Source organism: Thalassophryne amazonica, chromosome 18, assembly GCF_902500255.1.
Source record: "Thalassophryne amazonica chromosome 18, fThaAma1.1, whole genome shotgun sequence".
Lineage (NCBI taxonomy): Eukaryota > Metazoa > Chordata > Actinopteri > Batrachoidiformes > Batrachoididae > Thalassophryne > Thalassophryne amazonica.
The window spans coordinates 57,244,878-57,270,212 of NC_047120.1; the positions used below are offsets into that span (position 1 = coordinate 57,244,878).

The 25,335-nt window shown below is 42.1% G+C and overlaps 1 protein-coding gene across 2 annotated transcripts in view; it reads left to right on the plus strand.

The window, feature by feature from the left end:
• Positions 1-25,335, plus strand: part of raraa (retinoic acid receptor, alpha a) — a 181,146-nt gene that overhangs the window by 130,898 nt on the left and 24,913 nt on the right. For both annotated transcript variants that reach the window (XM_034193948.1, XM_034193947.1), the window contains exon 2: positions 7,891-8,039. In XM_034193948.1, the coding sequence (XP_034049839.1) occupies positions 7,891-8,039 (149 nt within the window). The remainder of the gene's footprint in view (positions 1-7,890; positions 8,040-25,335) is intronic.

Here is a 25,335-nt window from a genome sequence, read left to right on the forward strand (position 1 = left end):
ACACAATCCATTATAATTTGACATATCTGTGATTGACTGATTATTATCGTAAACGCCAGCCTTTCATGAGAAGTTCCACTCCACTTGACTGAAAACACGACATTCCTCGCTCCTGTTCTTTCTGCAGGCAAAGCTGGGTTATACTCTGTATTCATGCTGTCACTCCCGTAGCTAAAGATTACGATATCAGAGTTGTAGCTCCCGTGGTGACTTTGCAGGCTCAAATCTTGCCAGGCACACGAATTTCCAGTGTTGGATTTAATGCAAAAGGATATCAAGGGAAGCTGGTGTGAGTCAGTCGTTCCACTGTTGGTGCATCCAAGGCTGCGGATCACACAATAGGCATGCTTGTGTGGTGGTTAGCATTGAGCAGCGCTTGGATGCAAGCTGGTGTTGAATAATACTTGGGTGAGGGCTGCTGAAGGACTCGGCCGCTCTGTCCTCTCTGCTGCCTCCCTGTCCACAGGCCTGCCATTGTTTTTGCTCCGTGCCTCAACTTGACGAGGCTCCAGCAGCCAGCCATTGTATTTAATTACAGTCAGCAGCCCCCTTGCAGACTCTTGTCCATGTGTCCCAGATTTCCACGGGTGCTCTCATTAAGACCGTGTCCTTCCTGGGTTGTGGATGATGAGACTTACTCGATGGCTACAGGAAAGGCCCAAGCTTGTGTACGTAGCAAAAAAATAAGCATCAATTTAAGGGTGGGGGTGGCAGCAAATCATCCTTTGGTAATGAAGGCAGCGTTAATGTGGATGAATAGCTGCACGGTCACACTATTAACAGCGGGTTGTAATCACTCCACGTCCAGAGAGGGCGAAGGGGGCAGAAAACCGGTTATTTGCTAATGAGAAAAAGTGCCGTGTTACGTAAGGAGTGCTCTATTTAAGTTTAATTTGTTTGACACGAGCATGTGGCCCGGAAAGGGCTGATAATAACACCAATAAAACTGCAATAAGAAGCAAAGCTTGGGCTTCATTCTTCCCCTTTTCACACATTTGCCCTCCCAGGCTCCATTATACGAAATCACCTCCCCTTTTTCACCTTCAAACACAGTGAACGAAAACCCGGTCATCTGATTAGAATTCAGAAACCTCCTCTTGAGAGCGGTACGACCTGCCTGCTCATCCCAGACGTGATAAAATGCTCAGTGTTTGAACCTTAAGGGAATTTTACAAGTGCTTTTTTTTCTTGCCATTATTTGCTCTGAAATTTATTGCTACTAATTCACATTAAACCTAATTCAAAACTTAATTTTTGTGTGTGTGTGTGGCTGGTGAATCTATTGGTGCCCTGACCTGAGCATGTTTTTGATTCTGCTGGAGGGTAAACCCGTCTTTAACGGGTGCAGACAGGACGCCAGAGGGGTGCCGGTGCATGCTATTGCGCACAGAGAATTTTGAAATGTTCAAAAAAATCTTTCACGCACAAATGTCGTGCTACGTGGCGCGATCTAATCTCCAACATGATGTGCAGCTTGTCAAGTGGAGTAAAGAAGAAGTGAACAGAGCGAGTGGTGACGTCAGCAGAGGATGACATTTTTCAGGAATTCCCGTGGGTCACGTGATTCCTGCGGGATTCCCGCGGGATGGGAGTCAAAATTTTATCAATCTTGTGATTGGGATGGGACGGGAATAAAAATGAACGGGCAGGAGTGGGAATGCCAAAAATAGATGATGATTTTCATCTATTTAAAACAACCAAAACGCGTTCACACCAGGCGCGATCAGACGCTACAAATTCACGGGGGTCGCGTGGCGAGGGACGCGCCTCCTTCGCCCGGTGTGTTGCTCTGCTTTTGCTGCGAAAATTCACCCCAGTGCGTCATCAAATAGGAGGAGCTTCCATTCCGCTCGCCGGCTCCGGTTGTCAATCAAGTTAACATGACGGACCTTGATCACACGGAGCGAGTTGTTGTGGAAAGCTCCCCCTACAGAGAGTATCATTATTTGCTGCAGGAGCTGAGTCTGGATGACGGCTGCTTTCAGCAGTCCTTTCCGCCTCTGCAGGACCCAACTTGAGGACCTCCTGTCCTGTTCACGCGCGCACATGTAAACAATAAAAAAAAAAAAAAAAAAAAAATAAAAAAAAAGAAACTCCGCTGCTTGCTGCAGCTCGCTCTTCCACCAAAAAACTCTGTCATAATTGTGTTTAGAAACCAGTCACCATTTGTTTTATTATACATCTGTGTAGTTAATTAATAAATTATTCTCCACAGAAGATTCGCTCGCGCGCGCACGTAATAAAAATAAAAAAGAAAGAAAGAAACTCCACTGCTTGCTGCAGGGCTGCTCCTCGCTCTTCCCCAAAAAAAACTCTGTCATAATTGTGTTTAGAAACAGTCACCATTTGCTTTATTATACATCTGTGTAGTTAATAAAATATTCTCCACAGACGATTTGCTTGCGCACGCACGTAAAATAAAAAGAGAAAGAAACTCCGCTGCTTGCTGTGGTGCTGCTGCTCGCTCCAAAAACTGTCATAATTGTGAAATAAAGGACAAAAGAGACATAAGTCCTGCTCACAGGCTGCTACCAGATACAGGACATGTTCACATCTTTAGTCAAACTCCAGACATCTCCATGTCACTACATATTCAGTCCCTGATTGATCATCACGGCGCGAGACATACGGGACTGGGATGGGAGTGAGACTGATTTTGAGTGGGAGCGGGATGGGATTGGGAGTCATCTTTACAGGAGTGGGACGGGATGGGATTTATTTTTTTACTCCAGTCCAGGATTGGGACAGGATGGTATTTTTTTTCTGGGAGCGGGATGGGACAGGAGTGAAAATCCACTCCCGTGTCATGCTCTAGTCAGCAGATCCCATCAGAGCGCAACTCATCTGAAGGATTATAACAAGAAGTTAAATCTGTTATAAACATACTTTAACAGCTGCACACAAGAAGGAAAGAACACACAACTGTAACAAGTCAAATAATTACCTTTTAGATGGCTCAAAATGCTTTTTGCAGCTTGTTAGGCACGATCGTGTGCACGAACGGCTCCGGCTGTAGCCTCCTCTGTGATTTAGGAAGTGATTAGAGCCGTTTTCAACGGCCAATTTGCAGAAAAAATGATTAATCCTCCACAAAATAATTATATACGCAGCATCCACCGCAGAGTGCGTGGCAGCTGGTAGAACAAAGAATGGCGTCCAGCTGTGAACACAGCGGGTGGGATCGTCACAACATAGGTCGTGCTGTGCGTGAATCAAAAACATGCTTGTGTTAAGCTGCGCGTACACTGTACGATATTTTCAATCGTTATACTTGGCTCCAGCTCAGACTGTGCGACAAAACCGCAGGGTTTAAAAGTTCAGAGCGCACGATTCATGCTCTCACACTATACGGCCCGATGCTCTGATGCGATCTGACTGCTCACATTGTACATTCAAAAACCACACGTCAGGCTTGTGTTTCCAGAAGCAATACATGACAGAAGCTTTTTTTTTTCTTTTAAAAAAAATTTATTTCATGCCTAACAGTGAGTGAAATCAGGTGGGGGGAGACTGAACGCATATGCGCGCGCGTACACACACACACACACAGCAGACAGCAACATGATTCATGAGAGGACAGTAAAAAAAGAAAACAAACATTCATAACAGGTGTTGCTACTTACACTGTTGTATAAATAAACTATATTTCATACGGAGTCTTACAGGTGTGCAAGGTGTAGCAACTTATTCCCTCATCTGTCATAAATCCTATTGTCTGCTGTGTGTGTGCGCGCGCACATATGCGTTCAGTCTCCCCCCACCTGATTCCACTCACTGTGCGCACTGATAGGCATGAACTTTAATATGATATTAGGTTATTGCGAGGGAACGCAAAAAAAAAAGACTTTACATGAGATCACCGTTTGCTCTCTCCGGTGTTTGCTCATGGACAGTGCGCGAGGTAATCAGAGCGTAGACACTTGTAGCACTGCTTCAACAGTGCGGAACCCTCACGAGTCACGACGGCCGACCAAAATATCAAACAGGTTTGATTTTCATCCGACCATACGATTCCCGATCGGGAGGTGGTCCTGAGATGTAAAACGCAGCTCATTACTCCATGTAGACTGCATGATGCAGGACGCACGATTAAGCTGGAACTCGGTGCGATCCAAAAAGTTCTCGCAAGAGTGAAAAATCAGCTGGAAAAGGGCCAAAACTCGCAGAGTGTAAGCCCAGCATGCTTATGCAAAAGTCCTGAGGGGAGATGCTGCGCTGTTCGGCGCGGAACGCTCTGTCCAATTTTCAGTCCTTGAACAGAAAAAAATTAATCCAAGGTATCGAAGTTTGCCTGGATAGTATGTGGTCGTCGTGAGCCATGCATAGGCTGAAACTAGGCACGCGTTCTGACCGAATGTTCAGTGCTGTGCTAGCATTGAGTTTGGTGAGGAGCAAAGGGAAAAGCAAAGATATCAATAAGAGTTAATCTGCCTGGAGATGTGCTGACTCAGAACAAATGACTTTTCCTTACTCGTCGAATGATGACTACTTTGTGCTAAAGATGTTGAATCAAATTAGACATTTTAAAGAATGTAACAAAGTATTTCTCCTGATTCACTCCTGTCGCGTCAAACGCTTACTGTCTTAACCTGCGTTGACCTATTTGCAACATCCTGGCTTGTTGATAATATTCGAGTCCTACAGATGATGCCTCTTATCATTCTGTGCCAGACTGAATATCTGTTACGAGTCTCATCGATTTTTTTTAACTGTTCCCATCGCCTAAAACCCACTTGGATTTGCTGTATGTTTTCCTGACAGCAAAGATACGTCAGGCTTTGCTGTTTTGATTTTGTTGTACGCCGGTTGGGTTTGTTGCTGTAGCGTGCTGTTTCTCCACGTAACCTGAACATATCAGGTTGGTTTATTCTGGTGTTTCTGATTGTGATCTCCCACTGCGCCGTCTGCTGCATCCGTGTGGAGCTCGGCAGACTGAGGCCAACATGCGGACGCTATAAAAGGATAGGAAAGCGCCTTTGTGAGGGGAAAAAGAGAAGGATGCAGGTGGAGCTGGAGAACACACTTTGTTTGGCCAACATGTGACGCAGTCAGGTTTGCGTGCGCACGTTGCACGAGGGTTTAAAGTCTGAGGGATGTCTGTCTGTCTGTCTGTCTGGCGGCGTCACGTGGAGTGTGTTCCCAGCTGTGCTACAGGCCTGCTGAACCAGCTCATGCTGTTAAATATAGATGGCTTATTTACACGAGTGCTGAGCTGCAGGCAGCTCCTGAGCTGCTTGTCAGCCTCACCAATCCCTCCTCTGTCAAGCTGATGATGCTGGGCACAGCGACCGCACTGTCAAAAGCACACATCTATTTTGAATACTGCTTGGTTCCATCCACGGTGAATGTGCGTGGATGCTGCAATGTGAAGAATGTCAAGGAATTAATCGGTGTGAATCACATCTTTGTTGTATATTTGTGTGCACATAGAAATTTATTGCCACTGTCTGCAGAGCTGGCTATCAAACCTCAAATGTGTTGAGAGTGATTTATTTGCCGCTCTGCGTGCAAGTCCAAATGCTAGAATTTGCTTTCTGGTTTACCGGTGTCCCGTCAAGATGAGGTGAACATCGAGATGAGGTGCGTTGCGCTACTGCGCATGCGCACATCGCTCTATCCTGGACTTGAAGACATCAACCGTCAAGATGAGGTGCCTCGTGCAACTGCACATGTGGAGATGATGTAACATTTTATATTAATTGTATTCAGTTTATTTATAGCCTAGTAAGTAAAATATTTTCTGTATTTTACGTTAGGAGCATAAATGTATGTATATGTATATTTTGCCTGTCGAAATAAGCTAACTCCAGGTTAAAATACTTACTGTTTTATAGAGAGTAGATTTTATGCATTACTACATTCGGATGAACAATTTATACATTTACTTGCCCATCAAAATAAGCAAACTTTGTCAAGTAATTTTTTCAGTGCGCACATATGCAGTTACGTGAGGAATCTCATCTCGACGACGCACCTCATCTCAACAGAACACCAGCCGATAGGCCTCTAACCCTATGTGCTGGTGTGGCGTCTGTCGTAGTCATCGTCCGTTTATTGCGTTATCTCAAAAACTGTTTGATAACTTTTTTATAATTTGGCAAGGGTGTAATATCAGTCATTGACATTGTTCCCATCTAAAAATCATATTTGTAGATTCATTCATTTGGAAATAGCGTCCGTTTTTATGCCAAAAGTAGCCATTTTGAGCACTTAAAGGCAATTTTCTCAAAAACTGATAATGTTTTTCTAATTTGTCAAAGGCGTAATATGGGTTGTTGACATATTTCACGTCAAAAAATTATAGTCATAGATTAATTCGTTTGGGAATGGCGGCTATTTTATGTTGAAAACAGTCCATTTTCTCAAAAACTGTCCAATAACTTTTGACATTCTTCCCATCCCAAAATTATTTGCATGGATTCGTTCATTTGGAAATGGTGGCTATTTTTATACCAAAAGTAGCAATTTTGAACACTTAAAGGCAATTTTCTCAAAAACTGATAACTTTTTTCTAATTTGTCAAAGGTGTAATATGGGTTGTTGACATATTTCATGTCAGTCATAGATTAATTCGTTTGTGAATGGTGGCTATTTTTATGTTGAAAACAGCCAAGTTTCTCAAAAACTGTCCTATAACTAATTACTAATTACTAATTAATTAAAAGCTAATTACAAAAGTTGCCATTTTTTATGAATTGCTGTAAGATTTCATGGATGGGATGTTTGCCGAAGTGTGACACTGCCTACGATGACTTAAAATCCGTATGAAATACCGTCATTTGTGTTTCATCTTTGTACGTTTGTCTGGTGTTTCCTTGCAAGTGCTAGCTTTCGCAAATTTCTGGCAGTCTGCATAGGTTCTGCCATGCTGTCTCACCAAGTGAATGTTAAGATTTGCTTAACTGCTCTTCAACGGACCTTTCAAATGGCCAGACTTTTGCTGAACTTTAACTCCTCCTTATAGATTCCAAATCCTCCCAAACTCTTGCTTGTAGGATTGATGGTACTGTCAATGTTGTCGGACATGTTGCCTCTGTTTTGTTTGTTTTGTTTTTTTTTTTACGTGCTGACTTTGAAAGATCTTTAAGAATTTGTAGACACAATGTACAAGTGGCGGCATATCAGCTTCACCCAGGCAAAAAAAACAAAACGATAATTTGGCTACTTCTAGAGATCAGTGTAGCTATGTAGTCGTATCTGTTACTTTAAAATCTGTGTATGGGTTAATTTTTATACCTCTGGCACTAAAGAAAAATGGATGAAGTGATTGTTGCACAAATGTTGCAGGTTGCTCATCCCTGTTGGAGCGATGCATTATGACGTCACCTTTAGTGCTTACTGTAAGACGAGTATTAAACTGCTGGCTATTTATTTCCTAATAACGAATAAGAGCACGAGCTGAATGCGAGTGTAGAGTAATAAAGATCTGCTCTGCTTGGCTGAATTGTGTTGAGGATTACCTGCAGTTTATAATCATTGCCCCCTCGGTGTGTGTGTGTGTGTGTTGTTCTCCAGTACTTGAACGCATTCATACTTGAGAGCACTTTAAATAACTTAAAGCAGGAGACTGTAACATCTATCAGAGCCTTTTCCAGATTACAAAAAGCTTTAATTTCTGCAGTATATAAGAATCCGCTGCTGGTTGCGCAACCGCTTTTTGATGTCTCGTTTTGTTGTGGTGAATCTGAAATGGCTTCATCACAGTTGTCCTTGTGTACATCTGGCATTGTTTAAAAAATTGAACAGGTTCCTCCTGGTGATACTTTGATATTCTCTGCGGTGTGTGTGAAGTTGTGTTCATCCCGCTGATATCGATTAATACTGCATGTCTGTCAGCGCTCCATCTGATAGTCTTGGCTCACCTCCCGATTCCTCTTTTCTTTTCCGCAGCAATAGAGACCCAGAGTACCAGCTCGGAGGAGATAGTGCCAAGCCCACCTTCGCCTCCACCGCCTCCCCGCGTCTACAAGCCCTGCTTTGTGTGCCAGGACAAGTCCTCAGGGTACCACTATGGTGTCAGCGCCTGCGAAGGCTGCAAGGTGAGACCACAGACTGTATATACGTTAGACAAACCCCCAGTCATGTCACCTATAGGTATTCTGAGAAGCTGGTTTAAAGTTTAAATGGGGCGGGTTGAAATGCTGCCGCCTTGGCAGTGCCTGATTCCGCCTAAATCCCAGTCAACCCATAAATTGGTAAAGAGACGGAGTGTGTGCAAGACCGGTGTGGCCTGGGTGGGACAAATGAAACCCAAACACTTCGCTTCCCATATCACAGTCAACAAACACGATAGAGCTAATGGGCTAATTTTGGTTTGGGTGTTTGGTTAATGCGTTTTGTTTTTGAAGGCTGTGCTGGGGTTTTCATAACTGGTACCTTGGGTGTGGTTATGAGCTTCTGAGCTAATGCTGTTGGGACTATGTGCTGATCCTCATCCCAGTTGTGTTGCACGCTGACTCAAACCTGCCCATTGTACATCAGACCTCACTGTCTATTGATGCCAGCAGAACCACATCATCTGCAAAAAAGCAGAGATCCAATTCTGAGCTCACCCTCCAATCCTTGAAATCCTGTCCCTAAAAATCACAGAGTATTTGTGACTAGGGGCAGTCTGGTGGAGTCCAAACCAGAAATGAGTCTGATGAAATCCCATTAATGCAGACTTGGCTCTTAATTTGGTTGTATAGAGACCAGATGATGCGTTGCAGCAGAGCCAGTACCTCATACTCCTGTAGCACCTCTCACAAGACACCTAGGGTTACCTGGTTATAGGTCTTTTCCAAGTCCAAGTGTAGATCAGCCCTGCTCCCACATCACCTCCAATATCCATTCAAGAGTTGGTTGTTCCACGACCAGGATGAAACCCGCATTGCTCTCCTGAATCAGAGATTCGATTATCGGTCTAAATCTCCTCTCTAGCAGAAATGTCTAAATTGTTTGTCTGTTTTATGGAACTGTTTGCTGTCAGCATTGGTTGACCTGTGCAACCATCAATCTGATCTGACAGGGCACATTAGCCTCTTAAAATGTACTGAGTCAGCAGTCAGGCGTGGATTCTATACCTGCAGACGCTGTGTACTTTGACAGTGAATATTATGGATCTGCCTCTTATCGTGCTGTTGTGGAACTTTGTCGTCCATGCACTTTTCTTTAGTGGGTTGTTGCTGCTAGTATCGACCTTGCCGCACGTTATCAGCACAGCCGTGTTGCACAGGTGCTAAACAGACTACGTGTGCTCTCATGAGGTCCATCTGCTCCGTTATCAGCTGGTAGTTGCTGCATGCACGTTCTCTTGTCGTCGATGTGCGCACACACACACACGCACACACACCAGGGCCTCGTTTATCTCACCGACGCACAGAGGCAGGAGTTCGTGTAGGCTCAGAGGTGGCTCGGAAAGAGGAGGCGGGATCTACAGAGTCGAGTAACACTTCTACCTCAGCAGCTTTAGCCGCTGAAGTGTCAGAATTAATTGTGAAGTAATGAATCTGAAGCTCTCAGGAGTCACATGTTTGGGGCGTGTGATTTCTTTCCTGCTTGCACATCACATACTATCAAGCTGTAAATTTAACGGAGGCGGCGGATTTTTTTGTTTTTATTTATTTATTTGGGGGGGGTTACGTTTAATTTAGTTATTTTTTTATTGGCTCTCCTGATTGGAATGAAACCTGTTATTGATTCTCCTTCTTTGTCCATCATCTATCCATCAACTCTTACTTCAGATCGAAGTGGAAATAAAGTCACACTTAAAATAACTACTCCTACAGAGATTCTTATTGGATCAGTCTGACTTTTTTTTTTTTTTTACCATGGATCCTACACCCAAAGGAATATAAACTAATGAAGTAAAAGATAGATTTTCATTCAAGTCTTACAAAAGTGGATATTTGTCAGATTGTCCAAAACTGCAAATGCTGCTACTCCTGTAGTTCTTAGTGACAGATTGGTTCATCAGTAGATACAACAGAAAACACTTATTATTCTTCTGACTGGGACAACAATCTGCTTTTTAAGATACAGATACGGATTCGTTATTGTCACTGTCACAAGTGCAACGAAAGGTCTGGAGAAGAAATGAAAAATAAATAAAAATTTAACCGACTGAAAGAAGCATGTCCAGTGTGCAAATTAAAAAAGAAAAAAAAAGAGATTGCATATAAAAAAGAGAAAAGTATGTACAAAACTGTGGAATATTTCATTTCAGTGGCAGTGGATATTGCACACAAACAAATATTGCACTCATTTCAAGTGTGGCATGTGATGTGGATATTTGGTTCCAGTGGCATTCAAAGCTCTAACAGCAGTTGGGTAGAAACTGTTTTTCAATCTATTTGTTTTGCTTAAAAAAAACTGAAAGAAAGATAAAAAGAAATAGAACTTTCTCAAAACGCAGAACTAACTTCTTACAGTTCAGCTGAGTTTTCTGGCCGATGGGTCATCTTGTTCTCTTATCATTGTTTAACAACAGACACCAAAAGTATTAATTTTGAGTCGGCCACTGGCTTCCAAAAGTGCATTAACCTCGAAACCTTTTTTTCTGTTTATGGATAACATTGTTGCTTCAGCTCTGGAAAATATGCTTTGCTTTGTGCAGTTTATCTGCCTGTTAGGTGTTTTTTAAACAGGGATCTGTGCCAGTTGGTCAAAAGCAAGTATGAGAAGGTGACAACAGCACAAACGGCATTTGTGAAAGAAAGCAGAAACAAGCAAAATAACCGTAATGGAAAGAAAAGGTGATGGATGAACTGAGGAGGTCGAATCCCCATGGAGGAAAATGAAAATCTGCGTGGCGAACCGGGATACCACACCGCGAAACAGTGCCGATAGGAAAATTTAGCATGGTTTCAAACCTCCAAATACATCTTGGAAGAGTGCCAAGAAAAACGTCAATTCTAATCTGATTACATTTTTTTCCGCAAATCTGATTGGTTAATCATGTGAGATTTCAGACCATAAAATATCGCATAAAACGGTGGCAAAATATTAAAACCGTTTCATGTTTAATGAATTTGTCTGCGCCCTATGGACCACGCATTGTCACCTGAGAGCGACAGAAACTAGTACAGTGAGGACAACGTTGAACTGCGTGGATTTAATGGATTTAACTGGATTGGCTGGATTCAATGCAGCTGACGAGATGGAGAAATCTGTGGGTTTGCTCACAGAATTTCCAGTTTGGCATGAAGACATGCCGCTGCAACAGTAAGCTTTGACGAGCCAACCACCCCCTTTCACAACGATTCGCCGACCGAATTACTTACAGAAAAATAAACCGTGCAAACGTTGGAATTGGATTAGAATGGGACTTTGTGGATGTTAATGCTGGATTGCAGTTGCAAATAGCCATTTTACCGGTAAAAGTCCATCTGCGACCATAAAATCCAGCATTAACATCCACAAATCATCAGACACAACAGGGTTATTCCCTAAGTTTAAGCTAACGAGTGCCATTAACAATAAAAGTGGCTTCACACTGCAAAACCACTGAATACTGTGCCACAGTCCTGTGTGCACCAGCGACACGTTGACGAAAAGACTCGCTGAAAGAGCGTCGTTTTTAAACACTGCAGTGGAGAGGACCGCAATCACGAAGCCCACAGGCAGGTAAAGCATTATAATTACAGATTCTTGAAAAATTTGCATACTTTTATGTATCTTTGCACTTACGTTGAGGTTAATATTTGTTTAGTAGCTATAATGAGCATTAGGTGCGTGCCACCACTGCAAGCTTGGTGGTTCTTTTCCGCAGTGGAGGCACATCTTAGAAGGTACCTACCTGTTCCTGAAATCCTGCAGTGGAAATGGGTCTAAAATAAAAGTCCTAAAAGCCAGAAGTCAAATTGCTCAAAGTTCTATGGTAGGAATGCAGGGAACATACTTGCATACCTTTTGTCTTGTGTATCTGAGAAGGTACCTGGTACACTCTTGTATCACCAAAGGTCAATCAATCAATCAATCAATTTTTTTATATAGCGACAAATCACAACAAACAGTTGCCCCAAGGCGCTTTATATTGTAAGGCAAGGCCATACAATAATTATGTAAAACCCCAACGGTCAAAACGACCCCCTGTGAGCAAGCACTTGGCTACAGTGGGAAGGAAAAACTCCCTTTAAACAGGAAGAAACCTCCAGCAGAACCAGGCTCAGGGAGGGGCAGTCTTCTGCTGGGACTGGTTGGGGCTGAGGGAGAGAACCAGGAAAAAGACATGCTGTGGAGGGGAGCAGAGATCGATCACTAATGATTAAATGCAGAGTGGTGCATACAGAGCAAAAAGAGAAAGAAACAGTGCATCATGGGAACCCCCCAGCAGTCTACGTCTATAGCAGCATAACTAAGGGATGGTTCAGGGTCACCTGATCCAGCCCTAACTATAAGCTTTAGCAAAAAGGAAAGTTTTAAGCCTAATCTTAAAAGTAGAGAGGGTGTCTGTCTCCCTGATCTGAATTGGGAGCTGGTTCCACAGGAGAGGAGCCTGAAAGCTGAAGGCTCTGCCTCCCATTCTACTCTTACAAACCCTAGGAACTACAAGTAAGCCTGCAGTCTGAGAGCGAAGCGCTCTATTGGGGTGATATGGTACTACGAGGTCCCTAAGATAAGATGGGACCTGATTATTCAAACCTTATAAGTAAGAAGAAGAATTTTAAATTCTATTCTAGAATTAACAGGAAGCCAATGAAGAGAGGCCAATATGGGTGAGATATGCTCTCTCCTTCTAGTCCCCGTCAGTACTCTAGCTGCAGCATTTTGAATTAACTGAAGGCTTTTTAGGGAACTTTTAGGACAACCTGATAATAATGAATTACAATAGTCCAGCCTAGAGGAAATAAATGCATGAATTAGTTTTTCAGCATCACTCTGAGACAAGACCTTTCTGATTTTAGAGATATTGCGTAAATGCAAAAAAAGCGTCCTACATATTTGTTTAATATGCGCTTTGAATGACATATCCTGATCAAAAATGACTCCAAGATTCTCACAGTATTACTAGAGGTCAGGGTAATGCCACTCCAGAGTAAGGATCTGGTTAGACACCATGTTTCTAAGATTTGTGGGCCAAGTACAATAACTTCAGTTTTATCTGAGTTTAAAAAGCAGGAAATTAGAGGTCATCCATGTCTTTATGTCTGTAAGACAATCCTGCAGTTTAGCTAATTGGTGTGTGTCCTCTGGCTTCATGGATAGATAAAGCTGGGTATCATCTGCGTAACAATGAAAATTTAAGCAATACCGTCTAATAATACTGCCTAAGGGAAGCATGTATAAAGTGAATAAAATTGGTCCTAGCACAGAACCTTGTGGAACTCCATAATTAACTTTAGTCTGTGAAGAAGATTCCCCATTTACATGAACAAATTGCAATCTATTAGACAAATATGATTCAAACCACCGCAGCGCAGTGCCTTTAATACCTATGGCATTAAGGTCCACTCTTGAGACTCCACAAATAAGCTCATTGCAGAATTTCTCCAGAAAGGACCTTCAGTGAGGATTTCATAGGCTCAAAACTGCCCTATGTAGGTACTTGGGTAAGACTGGTGTTGGTTCCCTGTGTGCAAAGATAAGACGTTGGTGTAGACAGAGAGAAAACAAAAAGGAGGAATTAATACACCAGTCAGGAAGAGCAGAAACCTGGTGGCTGTCTTGGCTACACCACAGACTGATGGTTGTTTCTCATAACAGAAGTGAAAAGGATTTTTGACTTTTTTTTTTTTTGATAAACTCACTTCCCCAAAAATGTTCACACTGAGATGATTGAAATGAACCTTTGCAAGCATAAAGCTGACTGTAATGTAGGAATGTAAAAGGAGGAGATGCTGTAGTGAGGGAAAGAGTGAGCAAAGCAACTGGGGCAGAGGGAACACCGCTGAACTTGTTGACACCAGAAGATGCTCAGGGACACCAGGGGGATGGCAGAAAGGCTAAGAGGATGGTGAGTGGGAAGACTTCACATACGATATAACCATTTAATGCAGAACCCTTGAATAGTTTATGAAAACCTGACCTGCTTTCTGAAACAGGCTACAACATTAAGTATTTTGGCCCAGTTGTCCTTCAGAAGCATGTGGACTAACATTTTTACTTGTACTGTAGAAACAAGGATTTGTCCAACAACAGTGAACAAGCACCAATATACACATATCTGTAATTAAAATCAAATTCTCAGTTGATGTGAAAAATGTTACTGTTCTGCAGTCGATGGACTATTGAGCTACCTGTCCATGACTATACTCTTGCTTGCTTTTTCGTGTCCACTCAATTTGTTCTACTTACACAACATGAAATATCAACATAAGTCATCTCAATTCAATTTATTTCAATTTATTTAGTTTATATAGCGCAAAATCACAAACAAGCTGCCTCAAGGCGCTTCACACAAGTAAGGTCTAACCTTACCAATCCCTAGAGCAAGCACACAGTTGACAGTGGTAAGGAAAAACTCCCTCTGATGATACTGAGGAAGAAACCTCAAGCAGACCAGACTCAAAGGGATGAACCACTACTTAGTCCATTCTACCAAAAAAGATTTACAATACAGAACACAACAGTTGATGAGTCTACGCAGGCATCCAATCCACCATTTGGGTGGGAGGTTGTCATCGAGCCACTGTTTAGATCTGTTTTTGCAACAGACTCTGTTCCACACCCGTTACAGAAATGATCTAATCCAGCACATGAATCCAGCTGCATCTTGGAGGTATAATTTATCAGCATTAAGCAACAGGAAAGCAGAAGAAATACTAAGATGATCGCTGGCCACAAGCCCTAAGTTTCTCTAGCAGACCCAGACTTTAGACCGGTTGACCTTACGCAAGCAGCTCCCGCAGCATTTTGTGATTATTATTATTTTACACAATAAGAAACCCCTTGCAGACTGGTCTCAGCGGGGTGACCATCTGCTATAGGAATTTTAACAAGACAGAACATGCTGTAAGAGCGTCATCCGGACAGTCGAGCTCTGTATTAGTAGTGCAGCAGATGACAGAATATTGACAGTGGAATATTTCAAATGGTGATGCAAGCACCAAATTCAGTAAAAATACTCCTCAAACATTACTCCTTTGAAAAAACAGACTAGCCACTTGAATTTTCAATAGAAGTCAATTGAAGAATTACAGAGGGGTCAAAATTTAAAAATGCTCTAAAATATGCTAGAAAAATATAAAATGAAAACTTTACCACATTATTTGTCTCAACATAAAGATTCCAAAAAGGTATAGTTTCAACTATCTTCGACTTGCTTGCCTCTACTGGTGGTTGGCTCTCACTGCGGTTTTGTATCACTTCCTGTTCCGGAGCACTGCGGTGTTTTTCTGTATCTGTTAGCTGTTTAATCTGCGCAGTTAGATTGGTCTAGTTATCTAGATTACGATTTGTTTCCCAGTGTAATCTTTACGTGCCTTAACTAAAGCACTCCTTCTGCTGAATCACCTCTAAATTATTTACACATTATTCACTTTGCGTGTTTTTAGGAATCCGCTAGCTTAGCGTAGCTACTAGCTCTTAGCCGATTTAGCATGGCGGCTTCTCCTGTCTCTCCCGCACTTTTCTGCTCTGGGTGTGAAATGTTTAGTTATTCCTCGGCCTCCTTTAGCAGTAACGGTACTTGTAATAAGTGTAGCTATTCGTAGCTTTGGAGGCCAGGCTGGCGAATTGGAGACTCGGCTCCGCACCGTGGAAAATTCTACAGCTAGCCAGGCCCCTGTAGTCGGTACGGACCAAGGTAGCTTAGCCGCCGTTAGTTACCCCCTGGCAGATCCCGAGCAGCCGGGAAAGCAGGCTGACTGGGTGACTGTGAGGAGGAAGCGTAGCCCTAAACAGAAGCCCCGTGTACACCGCCAACCCGTTCACATCTCTAACCGTTTTTCCCCACTCGACGACACACCCCGCCGAGGATCAAACTCTGGTTATTGGCGACTCTGTTTTGCGAAATGTGAAGTTAGCAACACCAGCAACCATAGTCAATGTCTTCCGGGGGCCAGAGCAGGCGACATTGAAGGAAATTTGAAACTGCTGGCTAAGGCTAAGCGTAAATTTGGTAAGATTGTAATTCACGTCGGCAGTAATGACACCCGGTTACGCCAATCGGAGGTCACTAAAATTAACATTAAATCGGTGTGTAACTTTGCAAAAACAATGTCGGACTCTGTAGTTTCTCTGGGCCCCTCCCCAATCAGACCGGGAGTGACATGTTTAGCCGCATGTTCTCCTTGAATTGCTGGCTGTCTGAGTGGCGTCCAAAAAATGAGGTGGGCTTCATAGATAATTGGCAAAGCTTCTGGGGAAAACCTGGTCTTGTTAGGAGAGACGGCATCCATCCCACTTTGGATGGAGCAGCTCTCATTTCTAGAAATCTGGCCAATTTTCTTAAATCCTCCAAACCGTGACTATCCAGGGTTGGGACCAGGAAGCAGAGTTGTAGTCTTACACACCTCTCTGCAGCTTCTCTCCCCCCTGCCATCCCCTCATTACCCCATCCCCGTAGAGACGGTGCCTGCTCCCAGACTACCAATAACCAGCAAAAATCTATTTAAGCATAAAAATTCAAAAGAAAAAATAATATAGCACCTTCAACTGCACCACAGACTAAAACAGTTAAATGTGGTCTATTAAACATTAGGTCTCTCTCTTCTAAGTCCCTGTTGGTAAATGATATAATAATTGATCAACATATTGATTTATTCTGCCTTACAGAAACCTGGTTACAGCAGGATGAATATGTTAGTTTAAATGAGTCAACATCCCCGAGTCACACTAACTGTCAGAATGCTCGTAGCACGGGCCGGAGCGGAGGATTAGCAGCAATCTTCCATTCCAGCTTATTAATTAATCAAAAACCCAGACAGAGCTTTAATTCATTTGAAAGCTTGACTCTTAGTCTTGTCCATCCAAATTGGAAGTCCCAAAAACCAGTTTTATTTGTTATTATCTATCGTCCACCTGGTCGTTACTGTGAGTTTCTCTGTGAATTTTCAGACCTTTTGTCTGACTTAGTGCTTAGCTCAGATAAGATAATTATAGTGGGCGATTTTAACATCCACACAGATGCTGAGAATGACAGCCTCAACACTGCATTTAATCTATTATTAGACTCTATTGGCTTTGCTCAAAAGTAAATGAGTCCACCCACCACTTTAATCATATCTTAGATCTTGTTCTGACTTATAGTATGGAAATAGAAGACTTAACAGTATTCCTGAAACTCCCTTCTGTCTGATCATTTCTTAATAACATTACATTTACTCTGATGGACTACCCAGCAGTGGGGAATAAGTTTCATTACACCTAGAAGTCTTTCAGAAAGCGCTGTAACTAGGTTTAAGGATATGATTCCTTCTTTATGTTCTCTAATGCCATATACCAACACAGTGCAGAGTAGCTACCTAAACTCTGTAAGTGAGATAGAGTATCTCGTCAATAGTTTTAATCCTCATTGAAGACAACTTTGGATGCTGTAGCTCCCTCTAAAAAAAAGAGAGCTTTAAATCAGAAGGCCTGACTCCGTGGTATAACTCACAAACTCGTAGCTTAAAGCAGATAACCCGTAAGTTGGAGAGGAAATGGCGTCTCACTAATTTAGAAGATCTTCACTTAGCCTGGAAAAAGAGTCTGTTGCTCTATAAAAAAAGCCCTCCGTAAAGCTAGGACATCTTTCTACTCATCACTAATTGAAGAAAATAAGAACCCCAGGTTTCTTTTCAGCACTGTAGCCAGGCTGACAAAGAGTCAGAGCTCTATTGAGCTGAGTATTCCATTAACTTAACTAGTAATGACTCATGACTTTCTTTGCTAACAAATTTTAACTATAAGAGAAAAAATTACTCATAACCATCCCAAAGACGTATCGTTATCTTTGGCTGCTTTCAGTGATGCCGGTATTTGGTTAGACTCTTTCTCTCCGATTGTTCTGTCTGAGTTATTTTCATTAGTTACTTCATCCAAACCATCAACATGTTTATTAGACCCCATTCCTACCAGGCTGCTCAAGGAAGCCCTACCATTATTTATGCTTCGATCTTAAATATGATCAATCTATCTTTGTTAGTTGGCTATGTACCACAGGCTTTTAAGGGTGGCAGTAATTAAACCATTACTTAAAAAGCCATCACTTGACCCAGCTATCTTAGCTAATTATAGGCCAATCTCCAACCTTCCTTTTCTCTCAAAAATTCTTGAAAGGGGTAGTTGTAAAAACAGCTAACTGATCATCTGCAGAGGAATGGTCTATTTGAAGAGTTTCAGTCAGGTTTTAGAATTCATCATAGTACAGAAACAGCATTAGTGAAGGTTACAAATGATCTTCTTATGGCCTCGGACAGTGGACTCATCTCTGTCCTTGTTCTGTTAGACCTCAGTGCTGCTTTTGATACTGTTGACCATAAAATTTTATTACAGAGATTAGAGCATGCCATAGGTATTAAAGGCACTGCGCTGCGGTGGTTTGAATCATATTTGTCTAGTAGATTACAATTTGTTCATGTAAATGGGGAATCTTCTTCACAGACTAAAGTTAATTATGGAGTTCCACAAGGTTCTGTGCTAGGACCAATTTTATTCACTTTATACATGCTTCCCTTACACAGTATTATTAGACGGTATTGCTTAAATTTTCATTGTTACGCAGATGATACCCAGCTTTATCTATCCATGAAGCCAGAGGACACACACCAATTAGCTAAACTGCTGGATTGTCTTACAGACATAAAGACATGGATGACCTCTAATTTTCATTTTTGATCAGGATATGTCATTCAAAGCGCATATTAAACAAATATGTAGGACTGCTTTTTTGCATTTACGCAATATCTCTAAAATCAGAAAGGTCTTGTCTCAGAGTGATGCTGAAAAACTAATTCATGCATTTATTTTCCTCTAGGCTGGACTATTGTAATTCATTATTATCAGGTTGTCCTAAAAGTTCCCTAAAAAGCCTTCAGTTAATTCAAATGCTGCAGCTAGAGTACTGACGGGGACTAGAAGGAGAGAGGATATCTCACCTATATTGGCCTCTCTTCATTGGCTTCCTGTTAATTCTAGAATAGAATTTAAAATTCTTCTTCTTACTTATAAGGTTTTGAATAATCAGGTCCCATCTTATCTTAGGGACCTCGTAGTACCATATCACCCCAATAGAGAGCTTCGCTCTCAGACTGCAGGCTTACTTGTAGTTCCTAGGGTTTGTAAGAGTAGAATGGGAGGCAGAGCCTTCAGCTTTCAGGCTCCTCTCCTGTGGAACCAGCTCCCAATTCAGATCAGGGAGACAGACACCCTCTTTACTTTTAAGATTAGGCTTAAAACTTTCCTTTTTGCTAAAGCTTATAGTTAGGGCTGGATCAGGTGACCCTGAACCATCCCTTAGTTATGCCACTATAGACGTAGACTGCTGGGGGGTTCCCATGATGCACTGTTTCTTTCTCTTTTTGCTCTGTATGCACCACTCTGCATTTAATCATTAGTGATCGATCTCTGCTCCCCTCCACAGCATGTCTTTTTCCTGGTTCTCTCCCTCAGCCCCAACCAGTCCAGCAGAAGACTGCCCCTCCCTGAGCCTGGTTCTGCTGGAGGTTTCTTCCTGTTAAAAGGGAGTTTTTCCTTCCCACTGTAGCCAAGTGCTTGCTCACAGGGGGTCGTTTTGACCGTTGGGGTTTTACATAATTATTGTATGGCCTTGCCTTACAATATAAAGCGCCTTGGGGCAACTGTTTGTTGTGATTTGGCGCTATATAAAAAAATTGATTGATTGATTGATTGACTAAATGTTATGGGGTAAAAATGGCAAGAATGGTGACAAAGGTCAGTTTCAGTTTGTACAGTTGTCAAAAGTTAAAGTTGCTCCAATTTTGCTAAAAAGGATGCAGATTATTGGTTGAGTTAATCAGGTTTCAAAAAGGAATAGTTTGCACCATGTGTCATCCTTAGTTATCGTGTTACGGGGTAACATACATCACATGTCCTAGATTCCAATGGTCATCGACATTGTTTGACCTTTACTTTGCAGACCAAACATTCAACACAGTCAAAACTATTCCATTATTAGCCCTATTAGCTTTCAGCTAACCTGGCTCTGCTCCAGTCACAGGCATCCAGTTGTGTGTGTGTGTGCAACTGTATGGTTTCTCTTTCATATACATACCCTCGACAAAAGGAGCGTACAGTGCAAACTCTTACAGTGCCTCATTTAGTGGGACATAAAACACTGCCCAAGAGTTTGTGGACTGATTTTTTTTTTTAAATGATGTAAAGCATCAATATTTTGTAATCTTAAGAATTTAGATAACCCATGAAATATCTGAGTGAATGTGGCCGGTGTCTTCCTGTGTCTGTGAGATTAAATCAGTATGAAACTGCAACTCTATAGTTAATGTTGCATCTTCAACAAAACCGTTAAATAACCTTGAGTTTACTTAATCAGAGGCAGTGATTGTAATGTCATAAACGCCACCTGATACCTTCGTTTGTTGCGTTAGATTGCGTGTTAATGTAGTCGGTGAGTAAATGCAAATTTCTAAATGTCATCTATGGAGATTAATATATACACTCTAATCTTGATGTAACTGACTGGAAGTGAAGTATGTTTGATATCAATTAATCTGTGGTGACAATCTCTCTCTGTGTCAAAAACGTTATTGCATAATTACAACCCCTGGCAAAAATTATGGAATCACCGGCCTCGGAGGATGTTCATTCAGTTGTTTAATTTGTAGAAAAAAAGCAGATCACAGACATGACACAAAACTAAAGTCATTTCAAATGGCAACTTTCTGGCTTTAAGAAACACTATAAGAAATCAGGAAAAAAAAAATTGTGGCAGTCAGTAATGGTTACTTTTTTAGACCAAGCAGAGGGAAAAAAAATATGGAATCACTCAATTCTGAGGAATAAATTATGGAATCATGAAAAACAAAAGAACGCTCCAACACATCACTAGTATTTTGTTGCACCACCTCTGGCTTTTATAACAGCTTGCAGTCCTCTGAGGCATGGACTTAATGAGTGACAAACAGTACTCTTCATCAATCTGGCTCCAACTTTCTCTGACTGCTGTTGCCAGATCAGCTTTGCAGGTTGGAGCCTTGTCATGGACCATTTTCTTCAACTTCCACCAAAGCTTTTCAATTGGATTAAGATCCGGACTATTTGCAGGCCATGACATTGACCCTATGTGTCTTTTTGCAAGGAATGTTTTCACAGTTTTTGCTCTATGGCAAAATGCATTATCATCTTGAAAAATGATTTCATCATCCCCAAACATCCTTTCAATTGATGGGATAAGAAAAGTGTCCAAAATATCAACGTAAACTTGTGCATTTATTGATGATGTAATGACAGCCATCTCCCCAGTGCCTTTACCTGACATGCAGCCCCATATCATCAATGACTGTGGAAATTGTTGTTCTCTTCAGGCAGTCATCTTTATAAATCTCATTGGAACGGCACCAAACAAAAGTTCCAGCATCATCATCTTGCCCAATTTGCCCAATGCAGATTCGAGATTTATCACTGAATATGACTTTCATCCAGTCATTCACAGTCCACGATTGCTTTTCCTTAGCCCATTGTAAACTTTGTTTTTTCTGTTTAGGTCTTAATGATGGCTTTCGTTTAGCTTTTTCTGTATGTAAAATCCCATTTCCTTTAGGCGTTTCTTACAGTTCGGTCACAGACGTTGACTCCAGTTTCCATCCCATTCGTTCCTCATTTGTTTTGGTTGTGCATTTCGATTTTTTGAAGACATATTGCTTGAAGTTTTCTGTCCTTGAACGCTTTGATGTCTTCCTTGGTCTACAGTATGTTTGCCTTTAACAACATTCCCACGTTGTTTGTATTTGGTCCAGAGTTTAGACACAGCTGACTGTGAACAACCAACAACATTTGCAACATTGCGTGATGATTTACCCTCTTTTAAGAGTTTGATGATCTTCTCCTTGTTTCAATTGACATCTCTTGTGTTGGAGCCACGATTCATGTCCAGTCCATTTGGTGCAACAGCTCTCCAAGGTGTGATCACTCCTTTTTAGATGCAGGACTAACGAGCAGATCTGATTTGATGCAGGTGTTAGTTTTGGGGATGAAAATTTACAGGGTGATTCCATAATTTTTTCCTCAGAATTGAGTGATTCCATATTTTTTTCCCTCTGCTTGGTCTAAAAATGTAACTGTTACTGACTGCCACAATTATTTTTCCTGACTTCTTAGAGTGTTTCTTAAAGCCAGAAAGTTGTCATTTGAAATTACTTTAGTTTTGTGTCATGTCTGTGATCTGCTTTTTTTTCTACAAAATTAAACAACTGAATGAACATCCTCCGAGGCCGGTGATTCCATAATTTTTGCCAGGGGTTGTACATGCAGCTGGATTAGGCTTGGAGAAGTGTTCAGAGATCAAGATAACGGTGCTATGTGGCGTTCGACGTATAATTGACATTGGCTAGGTGTAGATATGACACATAAGGAAAACATAAATTAAGCCTTACGAATGTTAAATTTGCTGATGTTTTAACCTTTTGGGGTAAAATGAGGGTGTTGCACCTAAGTGACCTTTCTTGGTTTTTAATTAATTTGAAACCTGAACATTGGGAATGTTTACAAGAATATTTCTACACAAAAGCCAAAAGCCATTTCAAGGTTAACTCAAAACTAAGATTATGTACAACCATAAACGGACAACCTTTAACCTCAGGAAGCAGGAGCATAAAGTGCCTTACATTTGACAGTAAAGGTGGTGTGACAATTCTGACTAGAATAGAAAGCTTTTGTGTGTTTTTAATGAGGCACATTGATGTGTAAAGCTACAGTGTGTAGGATTTACTGACATCTGTTGGTGAGGTCGCATATTACGTTATTGATTCCCTTCATGTTTTCCCGTTTTTGACCACGTGGATTCGTGCTCTCTTGCATTCTCTTGTGATAAGCAACGTGTGATCCTCTATTTTAAAAAAACAAGGTTTTTCGAACATGTTAGCCTGCATTAGCAATACCCAGCAATACCTAAGTATTTAGGGCTGGGTATCAATCAAAAATTTGATACCGATACCAATTTCAATACCTTCACTTCGATACCGGTTCCTGAACGATACTTTTTTGATACCAATCTTATAAGATCAATTCTAACAAAAAGAAAATTCCATTACACATAGTACAAATCTTGAGTTTTATTTTTCAGGTTTGGCATTTTTCAACTCCAAGCAGTTTTCTTACAGAAAAAAATAAGCAACAAATAATTTCCAGTGCAAAAGAACACTTTTTGTCAAAAGCATTTCCTTTCAGACATTTTGGCATGAATGTCTCTCCATAGAATCTGAGCTGATCTCAGCCGGCTGCTACAAGTCTGCGCAGAACATCTCATTTTAGGAGAAAAAAACATTGATCGATTGCAGTTTATTTATTGTTTGTATTACAACGTTTGGAAAGAGGTGTCATTTGATTTAAATGCCGATTTGCTTTGAAGTTATTCATTCCGACCAGACTCCATCTTTCTAACGTTACTCGCTCAGCAGAGCAGCGCAGCGTTTGGAGCTGTTTGAATGGAACGTTTCTTTCTCGCAACAAGACAGGCGCCCCAGTTAGTGACTTTAATCCGCACAAAAGTGACTCACGATTGACATATTTTAATTGTTCTGAGAGGGGTTTAGAAGCGGATTTGCCGCTTCTGAAAGGCAGCGAAGCAAAGAACCGAAGCAGCGGGACGGAACAGTGCTTCATTGCTTCAAGCTTCAAAACTATGCACGTATTAAGTTGCAGTTGAAGCGGAGTCCAGTGGTGGAGATTTTGAATCGGGCTGCTCGTGCTCTGTAACGTCCACAGGCGGACTTGAACGCTGAGAGGATTTCGGCTGCGGACTGATTTTCTTGGAGGTGATTAACCTCTGGGTACCGAAATGAGGCATGTTTTGATACTCTACTACCGAAGCATATCGGTCGGTGCCACAAAAGAACCAAAGTTCGGTACCCAACCCTGTAAGTATGTCACTTTTGGGCTGTTGTATCAACATGGCGGTGCATTATGGCGGCATCCATGAGGGGGCCCGCTCCTGTGTTGACGTGAAGGGCTCATTTTAAGTTTATGAAACTACATTGATTCATTGTCGCAGGTAATTTTTATACACTAATGAACAGGTGGTTATGAACGCTGTGTTCCATTTCGGCTAATAAACGCCCCTAAATCCTACACACTGTTGCTTTAAATGATAAAGCTGACTGCTTGCGACAGCTGGATTATGTCCCTTATGAGCAAACTATTGGCTTCAGAGGAGATGATATGGTATAGAGTAGTTAATAATTCAACACTACTGGTGCGCGAACGTATGGTTGTCTCATCTGAGACTGGGGTAAGTTGAGGGTTAGCGCTATCTGCTGTGCTGCAGCGCGCCAAACTACAAAGGCGTTTCCTGGGGGCTGCAGTGAACAGAGGAAACAGGAGGGGGATGTTGAGCTCTGCTACCCTGAGACAGCTCGTTCGTTTGTTGTTTAAGTTCTGCCGCCCGCGCGCGCTCACCGGCTTCTTTCCCCCTCTAGTTATTAACACTCGCACATTAAATATGCATGGCCACCCCCTCGTGTTTATGTTTTTGTCTTGGAGGCACGGCAGCGCACAACAGGCAATACCTCTTCCTGGTATTCATCGCGGCGTCGATGTAGCTGCTGTAATTTTCAAATCCCCAGCCACCGCTCCTCGTCCCCGCTTTGCCGTGTTTCACAGACGGCCCTTTAACCGAGGAATACGTCTTTATTAATGCGTCGGCTGCAGCGCCGGGCTGCTTAGTAATGGAGACAGAGGCGGGCGCGCATGCATGTACACACACGTGCGTGAGCACAGCAGGAAGCTGGGAATGCTTTCTTCATCTGGGCACAGTTTGAAAGTCATGTAAGGGAGGAATTCCTGTGAACCCGCCAACCCCCAGACTCCCCTCTTAATAAAACAGTCCTTCACAGACGCACACGGCGAAGACGCAGTCGTAAAATGCTTTTGTGGCTCGTACAGGCCAACTATGCAGCCGTGGATTCTGGACGTGCACGTGCTGTTACTCTTCTTTTTTTAATCCGTCCATCTTCCGGTTCTCACAGCTGAGCACTGCAGGGCGGTTGGCAAGAGAGCTCAGGGATGTCGTCGCCAGGTGGAATAAGCGATGATCCAAAAAGAAGCTTAAGGGTCACAGGAAGCAATGACTCTTAAAAGAAAGCAAGGGATAGGAGTGTGTGTGTGTGTGTGTGTGTGTGTGTGTGTGTGTGTGTGTGTGTGTGTGTGTGTGTGTGTGTGTGTGTGTGTGTGTGTGTGTGTGTGTGTGTGTGTGTGTGTGTGTGTGTGTGTGTGTGTGTGTGTGTGTGTGTCGGTGGGGGG